The 11,937-nt window shown below is 48.0% G+C and overlaps 1 protein-coding gene across 8 annotated transcripts in view; it reads right to left on the minus strand.

Annotated features, from left to right (window-relative positions):
- PHACTR4 (phosphatase and actin regulator 4) overlaps positions 1–11,637 on the minus strand; it is a 145,972-nt gene extending 134,335 nt beyond the window's left edge. For 2 of the 8 annotated variants that reach the window (XM_054560277.2, XM_054560229.2), the window contains exon 1: positions 8,586–11,637. In XM_054560277.2, coding sequence (XP_054416252.1) covers positions 8,586–8,805 — 220 coding nt within the window. In that variant the 5' untranslated portion in view covers positions 8,806–11,637. 8 annotated transcript variants of the gene reach the window in all.
- Positions 11,638–11,937: the final 300 nt, after the last annotated feature.

Raw genomic sequence — 11,937 nt, forward strand, 5'->3', positions numbered from 1 at the left:
AGGCTGGAGTGCAGTGGTGCGATCTCAGCTTACTGCAAGCTCCGCCTCCCGGGTTCATGCTATTCTCCTGCCTCAGCTTCCCGACTAGCTGGGACTACAGGCACCCGCCACCACGCCCAGCTAATTTTATATATATATATATTTTCTTTTTTTTTTTTTTTTTTTTGAGACGGAGTCTTGCTCTGTCACCCAGGCTGGAGGGCAGTGACACAATCTCGGCTCACTGCAAGCTGCGCCTCCCAGGTTCACGCCATTCTCCTGCCTCAGCCTCCCGAGTAGCTGGGACTACAGGGGCCCACCACCACACCCGGATAATTTTTTGTACTTTTAGTAGAGACGGGGTTTCACTGTGTTAGCCAGGATGGTCTCGATCTCCTGACCTCGTGATCCGCCCGCCTCGGCCTCCCAAAGTGCTGGGATTACAGGCGTGAGCCACCGCGTCTGGCCAAAATTTTTTAACAAGTACATAAATACCTTCTCTAAACCCTCTCAGCTACCATCAAGATAGTAAGCAATTTTTTTTTTTTTTTTTTGAGATGGTCTTTCACCCTGTCTACCTGGGCTGGAGTGCAGTGGCGCAATTATGGCTCACTGCAGCCTCAACCTTCCAGGCTCAGGCAATCCTCCCACCTCAGCCTCCAGAGTAGCTGGGACTATAGAAGTGTGCCACATGCTGAGCTAACTTTTTTGTATGTTTTGTAGAGACAGGGTTCTGCCATGTTGGCCAGGCTAGTCTTGAACTCCACCTTGTGGCCTCATGATCCTAGGATTGCAGGCCGCAGCCACCACGCCTGGCCTACAGATCATTTTAAAAAGCTTTGATTGGCTGGGTGTGGTGGCTCATGCCTGTGATCCTCGCACTTTGGGAGGCTGAGGCGGGCGGATCACTTGAGGTCAGGAGTTCAAAACCAGCCTGGCCAACATGGTGAAACCCCATCTCTACTAAAAATACAAAAAATTAGCAGGGCATAGTGGTGCACGCCTGTAACCCCAACTACTCAGGAGGCTGAGGCACGAGAATCACTTGAACCCAGGAGGTGGAGGTTGCAGTGTGCTGAGATCACACCACTGCACTCTAGCCTGGGCGACAGAGCAGGACTCCCGTCTACAAAAAAAAAAAAAAGGCTGGGTGCGGAGGCTCACGCCTGTAATCCTACCACTTTGGGAGGCCAAGGTGGGTGGATCACCTGAGGTCAGGAGTTCGGGACCTCAGGACCAGCCTGGCCAACATGGCAAAACCCTGTCTCTACTAAAAATACAAAATTTAGCTGGGCGTGGTGGTGAGCGCCTGTAATCCCAGCTACTTGGGAGGCTGAGGCTGGAGAATCGCTTGAACCCGGGAGGCGGAGGTTGCAGTAAGCTGAGATCAGACTGTCACTCCAGCCTAAGTGACAAGAGCGAAACTCCATTTCAAAAAAAAATTAAGGCTGGGCGCGGTGGCTCATGCCTGTAATCCCAGCACTTTGGGAGGCCGAGGCGGGCGGATCACGAGGTCAGGAGATCGAGACCATCCTGGCTAACACGGTGAAACCCCGTCTCTACTAAAAATACAAAAAAATTATCCGGGTGTGGTGGTGGGCGCCTGTAGTCCCAGCTACTCAGGAGGCTGAGGCAGGAGAATGGCGTGAATCCGGGAGGTGGAGCTTGCAATGAGCCAAGATTGGGCCACTGCACTCCAGCCTGGGCGACAGAGCGAGACTCCGTCTCAAAAAAAAATTAAAAGGTCTACATAGGCCCAGCACAGTGGCTCACGCCTGTAATCCCAGCACTTGGGAGGCCAAGGTGGGTGGATCGCTTCAGCTCAGGAGTTCAAGACTGGTCTGGGCAACATAATGAGACCTTGTCTCTACTGAAAGAAAAAAGAAAAAAGAAAAAATTAGCCAGGCATGGTGGTGCACGCCTGTAGTCCCAGCTACTCAGGGGGCTGAGGTGGGAGGAGTGCTTAAGCCTGGAAGAGGTCAAGGCTGATCATGCCACTGGACTCCAGCCTGGGTGACAGAGTGAGACTCTGTCTCCATTTTTTTTTTTTTTTGAGACAAGGTCTCACTCTGTCACCCAGGCTGGAGTCCAGTGGCACAATCTTGGCTCATTGCAACCTCCACCTCCTAGGTTCAAGTGATTCTTGTGCCTCAGCCTCCCGAGTAGCTGGGACCACAGTGGTGGAAAAAAAAGAAAAAGAAAGAAGAGAAAAGAAAAAGGTCTACATAATTTGGTTATGGTAGCCCCTGTGAAGACATGACTGTGAAAGTTTTTTTGTTTGTTTGTTTGTTTTTTTGAGACGGAGTTTCGCTCTTGTTGCCCAGGCTGGAGTGCAATGGCGTGATCTCAGCTCACAGCAACCTCCGCCTCCCGAGTTTAAGCCATTCTCCTGCCTCAGCCTCCCAAGTAGCTGGGATTACAGGCGTGTACCACCATGCCTGGCTAATTTTGTATTTTTAGTAGAGATGGGGTTTCTCCATGTTGGTCAGGCTGGTCTCCAACTCCGGACCTCAGGTGATCCACCTGCCTCGGCCTCCCACAGTCCTGGGATTAGAGGTGTGAGCCACCGCGCCCGGCCGACTGTGAAAGTTTTACAATAGGACTTTAGAGCTCCCTCAGAATAAAGAATCCATCCATTCCCTTCTCTCTTTCCTATTTTACTTTATTTACTTATTTTTTGAAACAGGGTCTCCAGCTCTGTCACCCAGGCTGTAGTGTGGTGGCACAATCATAGCTCACTGCAGCCTCAAACCGTGGGGCTCAAGTGATCCTCCTATCTCAGCCTCCTGAGTAACTGGGACTACAGATGTCCACTACCAAGCCTAGCTGATTTTTAGTTTTTTTTTTGTAGAGACAAAGTCTTGCTATGTTGCCAGGCTGGTCTCAAACTCCTGGGATAAACATAAAACGATCCTCCTGCCTTAGCCTCCCGAAGCACTGGGATTACAGGCATGAGCCACCGGGCCCAGCCTCTCTCTTTCTTTATAAATAATCTTCTTCCAATGCTCCTTGTTTTCTTTTGTTTTTTTTTTGGGGGGGTGGGGGCAGGCAGGGGTGGTGGGAGGATGGAACCTTGCTCTGTCACTCAGGCTGAAGTGCAATGGCACAATCTCTGGTCACTGCAACCTCTGCCTCCTGGGATCAAGCAAGTCTCATGCCTCAGCCTCCCAAGTAACTGAGACTACAGGCATGGGCCACCACCCCCAGCTAATTGTTTTATTTTTAGTAGAGATGGGGTTTCGCCATGTTGGCCAGGCTCGTCTCGAACTCCTGGCCTCAAGTGATCTGCTTGCCTTGGCCTCCCAGAGTGCTGGGATTACAGACGTGAGCCACCGTGCTGGGCCTCTTCTTCTAATAGTAGTAAAAATAACTTGCTACAGGAATTTGAAGCAAATAATGTATCCAAATACTTATTCCACTCCCTCTTAGACATAATCCACAGGATAGGAAGAGCAGGAATCAATTACATCCATGTTAAAGACGAGAAAACTAAAGCTCAAAGAGGTTGAGTTGCTCAAGGTTGCAGTTATATGAGGGAATTTTATTTATTTAGTGCTTATTTACTGTCAGACTCCTTCCTCTTCCCAGCCAACCCTAATCAGTAGGTAAACCCCAAGAGGGAAAATACTTGTTTTCACTGTTTTGTCCTCAATGTCTACAACAGTGCTTAGAATATAACAGACTTTCCGTATTTGTTGACTGAATGAACAGATGGTTTTGGAAATGAAGTAAACCAACAGCAAGAGCACAAGGAAAAATGTTCTTTCCCATTATAATGCAATAATAAAAGATTTCAAACAGGCTACTACCAGTTAGAAAGGCTAGACTACATAATTGTATTGACTCAATTCCATTGGCATGTTATGCATTTTACCTAATAAGTAAGGGAGGTGAAATAGGTTTCTGTTTCTGATGTCACATTCATGGCATGTACTAACATAAATCCAAGACTTAACTGCAGGTTTGAAACTGATTAAAAGTTTTTACTAAAACCAGAAACTAGAGAAAGCATTCTCTTGAGTCCCGATGGTCTGACTAAAAAAATACAGTATCTTAATTTCAGTTCTGTCTTCAATGTTCGTTTCAGCAGCCAAAGCTATTGTATTTATGTTCTCCAACATATTTAATAAACCTTATAGCAAAGATTAGGGGAAACCAAAACTGAGTAACTCACCACTTTTTGAGCGTTGCATAAAACTGCCATTCTGCCTAGGCACAAGGTAATCACAGCTTATCAGAAGACAAAGTAATGGGACCAATGTTCAATATAATTTAAGAAAAAGACTCATTGTTTATGGTTCCAGAAATTCCAGTTCCTTGTAAATCAATTTGCCTTAATTGGAAAATATTTTCCATTTTCTCCAATATTTAGATTTTAGCAAATTAAAGCTGTTGGTGCTGGTAAGATTAGTAGCTGTAATAAGTGTGAGGTAACTGAAAGAGGACTAGACTTGAAGTATGGTTTACTCTGATATTTCCTACCTGGGTTAACTATAACCTTGGGCAAGTCACTTCAACATTTTAGAGGCTAGGCTTTAACAGCTGTAAAATGAGAGTAACAACCATCTCACAGAACTGTAGTGATGATTAAATGACACAATGTGTATTAATTTGTTTAAAAAATGGTACTGGGAGGCCGGGCATGGTGACTCATGCCTGTAATCCCAGTACTTTGGGAGGCTGAGGTGAGAGGATCGCCTGAGCCAAGGAATTTGAGACCAGGCTGGGCAACATGGCGAGACCTGTCTCTATAAAAATTACAAAATAAAATTATGGGCCAGGCGCGATGGCTGACGCCTGTAATCCCAGAACTTTGGGAGGCTGAGGTGGGCGGATCATCTGAGGTCAGGAGTTCAAGACCAGCTTGGCCAACATGGTGAATCTCTGTCTCTACTAAAAATACAAAATTAGCCAGGCGTGTTGGCACGTGCCTGTAATCCCAGCTACTCAGGAGGCTGAGGCAGAAGAATCACTTAAACCCAGGAGGCGGAGGTTGCAGTGAGCCAAGACCGTGCCATTGCACTTCAGTCTGGGCAAAAAGAGTGAAACTCCGTCTCAAAAAAAGAAAAAAATTATGTTTAAAACAAACAAAATAAATGAATAAATATAGAGCCAGACACAGTGGCTCACGCCTATAATCCCAGCACTCTCGGAGGCTAAGGTAGGAGGACTGCTTGAGTCCAGGAGTTCAAGAGCATCCTGGGCAACACAGGGAGACCTCGTGTCCACAAAAAAATTAAAAAATTAGCCAAGTGTGGTAGTGTGCACCTGTAGTCCCAGCTACTCAGAAGGCTGAAGTGGGAGGATCACTTGAGCCCGGGAGGTTGAGGCTACAGTGGGCCATGATCACAGCATTGTACTCCAGCCTGGGGGACAGAACAAGACCTTGCCTCAAAAAAAAAATCATAATCATAATCATAAAAATAAATTAATATTGAGAAAATTGTCATGTTTGTACAATTAAGCAACAGTCAATAGCAACTGCTGTTTCTTAGTTTATTATTTCTTTTTTTTTTTTTTTTTGAGACTGAGTCTCACTCTGTCGCCCAGGCTGGAATGCAGTGGCACGATCTCAGCTCACTGCAACCTCCGCCTCCCAGGTTCAAGTGATTCTCCTGTCTCAGCCTCCCAAGTAGCTGGGATTACAGATGCCCACCACCACATCTGGCTAATTTTTATATTTTTAGTAGAGACGGGGTTTTACCATGTTGGCCAGGCTGATCTCGAACTCCTGACCTCACGTGATCCGCCCACCTCAGTTTCCCAAAGTGCTGGGATTACAGGTGTGAGCCACCGCGCCCAGCCAGTTTATTATTAAAACTAGAGCAATTCTGTGGTTGCTTCTTCAAACCATAGCCAGGAAAACACAAAAGACCCTCACTCACTGCCGGATTAAAAATTGAAGAACTGCATTAAGCATCTACCATCCCTATACAGTATTACTAATACAATCTAGAATTCTCAAGAGTAAGTCATTTCCATTATGAGATATCAAACAAAGTAATACAGCGTGAAGGGCTTTATTTTGCCTACTCGGCTAGGGCAGGAATTAACTTATCTAACTTCAATAACCTTCCCTGATTCATGTAAAGGGATCCTCCTGGCTATCCTCATCCCAGAGACTTGAAACACGAATTAATCTATTTTTCAAAAGGATTATTTGCAATGACCTTCTTTAGAATTTTTTATTGGCTGGGCACGGTGGCTCACACCTGTAATCCCAGCACTTTGGGAGGCGGAGGCAGGTAAATCACTTGAGGTCAGGAGTTCCAGACCAGCCTGGCCAACACGGTGAAACACCATCTCTACTAAAAAAAAAAAAAAAAAAAATTAGCCAGACGTGGTGGCACATGCCTGTAATCCCAGCTACTTGGGAGGCTGAGGCAAGAGAATCACTTGAAACCAGGAGGAAGAGGTTGCAGTGAGCCAAGATCACATCACTGCACAGCCTGAGCAACAGAGCAAGACCCCATCTCAAAAAACAAAAATAGAATTCTTTATCTTAAGGTTTAATACCAGCACTTTGGGAGGGAGGATCACTTGAACCCAGGAGTCCAAGACCAGCCTGGGCAACAGAGTGGGACCCCAATCACTACAAAATTTTTTTAAAAATTTTTTTAATTAGCTGGGCTGGTGGCCTGTGTCTGTTGTCCCAGCTACTCTGGAGGCTGAGGCTTGAGCCCAGGAGGAGGTCCAGGCTGCAGTGAGCAGTGCTCAACTCACTGCACTCCAGAGTCCAGAGACCCTATTTCAAAAAATAAATACATAAAAATTGGCCAGGCACGGTGGCTCACGCTTGTAATCCCAGCACTTTGGGAGACTGAGGCGGGTGGATCATCTGAGGTTAGTTCAAGGCCAGCCTGGCCAACATGGTGAAACCTTGTCTCTACCAAAAATACAAAAACTAGCTGGGCATGGTGGCACACACCTGTAATCCCAGCTACTCAGGAGGCTGAGGCAGGAGAATCGCTTCAACCTGGGAAGTGGAGGTTGCAGTGAGCCAAGATCGTGCCATTGCATTCCAGCCTGGGTAACAGAGTGAGACTCTGTCTCAAAATAAATAAATAAATATAAATTAATTAAATTAAATAGTCAGGCACAGTGGCTCATGCCTCTAGTCCCAGGCATCTGGGAGCCTCCAGTGGGAGGATGGCTTAAGCCAAGAAGTTCGACGCTGCAGTGAACTAGGAGCTCTCCACTGTACTCAAGCTTCAGCAACCAAGCAAGACTCTTGTCTCTTAAATGAAACAAACAAATTTTACCTTAAGCTGATTCTAGCAATGCAGTCTTCCAACAGGACATACACAGTTACCACTATCTAGCCAAATTTGATCAAATCCACAATCCACGCAATTCTGCGGTTTCCGGTAAGAATCTACCACACCTCATCCCCTAAACTGGCTTCATTTCTAAACTGGCTTCATTCCTTTTTTGTTTTTTTTTTTTTTAGATGGGGTCTTGCTGTGTTGCCCAGGCTGGTCGCGAACTTCTGGCCTCAAGCGGTTCTCCTGCCTCAGCCTCCAGAATAGCTGGCATTACAGGCGCGCGCCACCAGCTCGAAATTCATTTCTTTAATTTAGCGAAAAGTAAGTGACTTCTAGAAGCCACTGGGTTTCTGGTTCCTCTATAAAGCAAATTCTTCCGCTGAAGGACTTTTTCCTTCCACTGTTTGTTTTAAAAAGAAAAAGAAAAGGAAGAGGTTGGAGGGAGCGAGGAGCTGAATGTCCGCATGAAGTACTGGAGGTTTTTTCTTTTTTTTTTTTTTGCAAGCAATCAGTGATGCCCTGTAAGTCACTCTCCTCCGAGATTTGGGAGGTGCGTGAACTGCCGTTCTACCATTCACCACTGGTTCTTTGGTCCACCGATCACAGATGTGAGCTGCACAGACATCGGAGCAAATTCGATGCCTTCCCGGTTTCCCGGAGCCGGGGTGTAGAGGGTGGGAGAGAGGGGGTCGCTTCTGTTCCTTAAACTCATCTCTCCAAGAAAAACGTCTGGAGTTTCGTGCCCTGAAGCCGCCCAGGCTGATGTTTAAAAGTTAAATAATAACCTCCAGGTTTTTACAGAAACTCCGCCTGGCTCCGAAGCCCCCGTTCTGCCCAGCCGGGGTGCAGAGGTCTGAGGCAGGACGGTTTTGAAAAATGTACTTTGACCGGATCCGGTTACTGTAACCGGATCCCCAGGGAGCAGTCCCCGTTGGGGACCGGCGGAACAGGCTCCCCCGTGGCGGAGACTCCATGCACGGACACAAAGGGGGAGCAACGCAGCCCAGACAAAAGGGCCCAGCCAAGTCTCGGGGGGCGGAGAGCGCGAGCCTACGCGGGCCCTGCCTCAGGCGGAGAAGCCCGGGTTGGACCGTTGTGGGAGGGCCGAGGAGGGAGGCGGCGGCCCCGCCCCGCCCTGGCCCGAAGCGACGGCGACCCGGGCCGTTACCTTCTGCCCGGACCGGGACCCTCTCGCAGAGCCAAGAACGGGGCCGCAGCCTGAGAGAAGCCCGCAGCCTGATCCTGAGCGCGTCCTGCTCACTTTCCCTTGCTCGCTGAACTCACCCAGGTCTCCGCCGCCGCCTCCTCAGCCTCCACAGCAGCCTCTCCCGGAAATCCTACCTGGTCCGTTGGCCGCCAGGCAGCAGCCGGAGCCCTCGGCCCCCGGGGAGGGGGAAAAAGGGAGCGGGCTGGACAGTGTTGGGTAGGACGTGCTGCCGCGGAGGCTCACGGGACGTGTAGTCCCCAGCAGGGGCCGGTTGCGCGGCGAGCTCAACAAAATGGCGGGAAGCGTGCGTCTTTCTCTCCGGGCGGTCGTCCTCCTTACGGCCTCTCTGGGCATGCGCTAGCCGCTGCGCGCACCTTGTGTGTAAAAGAACTTGGGCACCTTTCCTGGTACTATGGGAGGCAAAGGTCTTTGGGCTTGGGAGGACAGAGTTCAATACTGGGCTCCAGGCAGTACCCAAAAAGGGAACTGATACAAGAGTGTTGTTTGAGAAAACTGTATCCCCGACTGGCCAAATTTCAATCATAACCTCCCCAAAGGAAAAACTATTTAGAGGACCAATTTGAAGTGCAACAAACGTACAAGCATGTTATCTACCCTCAGTGTTGTCCCTCAAGCCATTAAGTCCAGTCATTCTACATCCCCAGTATTTTGATTCATTTCGATATCCTTCACTACCATCACCTAGTGAAAGCCACCATCACTTCTCTCCAAGTCTCAGTAGTTTCAGGCCGCTAGGCTATCACCCTCCGAAAACCTTCCTTGCTGCTGCCAGAGGACCCTTCTAAATGCAAACCCATTGTATCACACAACCTAAATTAGACCTACATGTAAAACTTGAAGCTACGGCACATTCCAGGAGAAAAATCGATGTGACTTTTCAAATACACAATCCATAAAATTAAAAAAATTGGCCAGGCGTGGTGGCGCATGCCTGTAATCCCAGCTACTCAGGAGGCTGAGCCAGGAGAATCGCTTGAACCCAGGAGCCGGAGGTTGCAGTGAGCCGAGATCTTGCCATTGCAGTCCAGCCTGGGCGACAGAGCAAGATTCTGTCGCAAAACAAACAAACAAATTATCAGGGGCCTAGTGGCAAGCTCCTGTAGTCCCAGCTACGTGGGAGGCTGAGGTGAGATGATCACTTGAGCCTGGGAGGTCGAGATCGCACCAGTGCACTCCATCCTGTGCAACAGAGCAAGACCCTGTCTCAATAGAAAAAGAAAAAAGAAGAAAAAAAAATTGGCCGAGTGCAGTGGCTCACACCTCTCATCCCAGCACTTTGGGAGGCCAAGGCGGGAGGATCCCTTGAGCCCTGGAGTTTGAGACCAGCCTGCCAGCCTGGGCAACAGAGTGAGACCCCATCTCTACAAAAATGATTTTAAAAATTAGCTGGGCATGATGGAACGTGCCTGTAGTCCCAGGTACTCAGGAGGCTGAAATAGGAGGATTGTTTGAGCTGGGGAGGTCCAGACTGCAATGAGCTGTGATGGTGCCGCTACACTCCAGCCTGGACGACAGAGGGAGACCTTGTCTCAAAAAAATTTTTTAAATATATTTATTGGCCTGGCGCGGTGGCTCACGCCTGTAATCCCAGCACTTTGGGAGGTTGAAGCTAGTAGATCACCTGAGGTCAGGAGTTCGAGACCAGCCTCTCCAACATGGTGAAACCACATCTCTACTAAAAATACAAAAATTGGCCGGGCGCGGTGGCTCACGCCTGTAATCCCAGCACTTTGGGAGGCTGAGGCAGGTGGATCACGAGGTCAGGAGATCGAGACCATCCTGGCTAACACGGTGAAACCCCATCTCTACTAAAAACACAAAAAATTAGCCGGGCAAGGGGGCATGCGCCTGTAGTCCCAGCTACTTGGGAGGCTGAGGCAGGAGAATGGCGTGAACCCGGGAGGCGGAGGTTGCAGTGAGCCAAGATCGCGCCACTGCATTCCAGCCTGGGCGACAGAGTGAGACTCCGTCGCAAAAAAAAAAAAAAGAAAAAAAGAAAAAGAAAAAGAAAGAAAGAAAGAAAAGACAACAAAAAAATTGAATAAATTGTATATCATCAAAATTTCAAACTTTACTCAAGACTGTTATGAAAATAAAGATAAAGCTGGGCGCGGTGGCTCATGCCTGTAATCCAGCACTTTGGGAGTCCGAGGTGGGCAGATCACGAAGTCAGGAGATAGAGACCATTCTGGCTAACACAGTGAAACCCCGTCTCTACTAAAAATACAAAAAATTAGCCGGGCGTGGTGGTGGGCGCCTGTGGTCCCAGCTACTCGGGAGGCTGAGGCAGGAGGATGGTGTGAACCTGGGAGGCGGAACTTGCAGTGAGCCGAGACCATGCCACTGCACTCCAGCCTGGGCAACAAAGCGAGACTCCGTCTCAAAAAAAAAAAGAAAAAAGAAAATAAAGATAAGCTGGCCAGGCACAGTGACTCACCCATGTAATCCCCACACTTTCAGAGGCCGAGGCAAGTGGATCACCTGAGGTCAAGAGTTCAAGACCAGCCTGGCCAACATGGTGAAACCCCGTCTCTACTAAAAATACAAAAAAATTAGCCGGGTGTGGTGGTGCATGCCTGTAATCCCAGCTACTTGGGGGGCTGAGGCAGGAGAATTGTTTGAACCCAGGAGGCGGAGGTTGCAGTGAGCAGAGATTGTGCCATTGCACTCCAGCCTGGGCAATGAGCCAAACTCCGTCGGGGCGGAAAAAAAATGAAGAAAAGAAAGAAAGAAAGAAAAAGAAAGAAAGAAAGAAAGAGAAAATGAAGACCAGCCACAGATCAGAGTAAAATTGCTGCAAAACATATAACCATTACCTGGAAATATACAGAGTTATTTCAACTCAACAAGAAGACCAACAACCCAATTTAAAAAACGATTAGCACAGACAATTTACCAAAGAAGAGAAACTAAATGGATGGCAAATAACATGAAAGACGTTAGGGGGAAAAAAGGAAACACAATGAGATTACACTACACACCCACCAGAATGGCTAAAAGGACTGGCAATACCAAGTATTAGCATGAATGTAGAGCAACAAAAATTCTCATACACTGATGGTACCATTTTAAGGTGATAAAACCGCTTTGGAAACTGGTTTGGCAGGTTTTTTTTTAATATCCTGATTGTGGTTATGGTTTCAAGGGTGTATAAATATATCAAAACTCATCAAGGCTGGGTGCAGTGGCTCATGCCTGTAATCCCAGCACTTTGGGAGGTTAAGGCAGGCAGATCGCTTGAGCTCACTAGTTTGAGACCAACCTGGACAACATGGTGAAACCCTGTCTCTACAAAAAAAATACAAAAATTAGGCCGGGCGTGGTGGCTCATGCCTGTAATCCCAGCACTTTGGGAGGCTGAGGCAGGTGGATCACAAGGTCAGGAGATCGAGACTATCCTGGCTAACACAGTGAAACTCCATCTCTACTAAAAATACAAAAAAATTAGCCAGGTGTGGTGGCGGG

This window comes from Pongo abelii, chromosome 1 (genome assembly GCF_028885655.2).
Source record: "Pongo abelii isolate AG06213 chromosome 1, NHGRI_mPonAbe1-v2.0_pri, whole genome shotgun sequence".
Classification (NCBI taxonomy): domain Eukaryota; kingdom Metazoa; phylum Chordata; class Mammalia; order Primates; family Hominidae; genus Pongo; species Pongo abelii.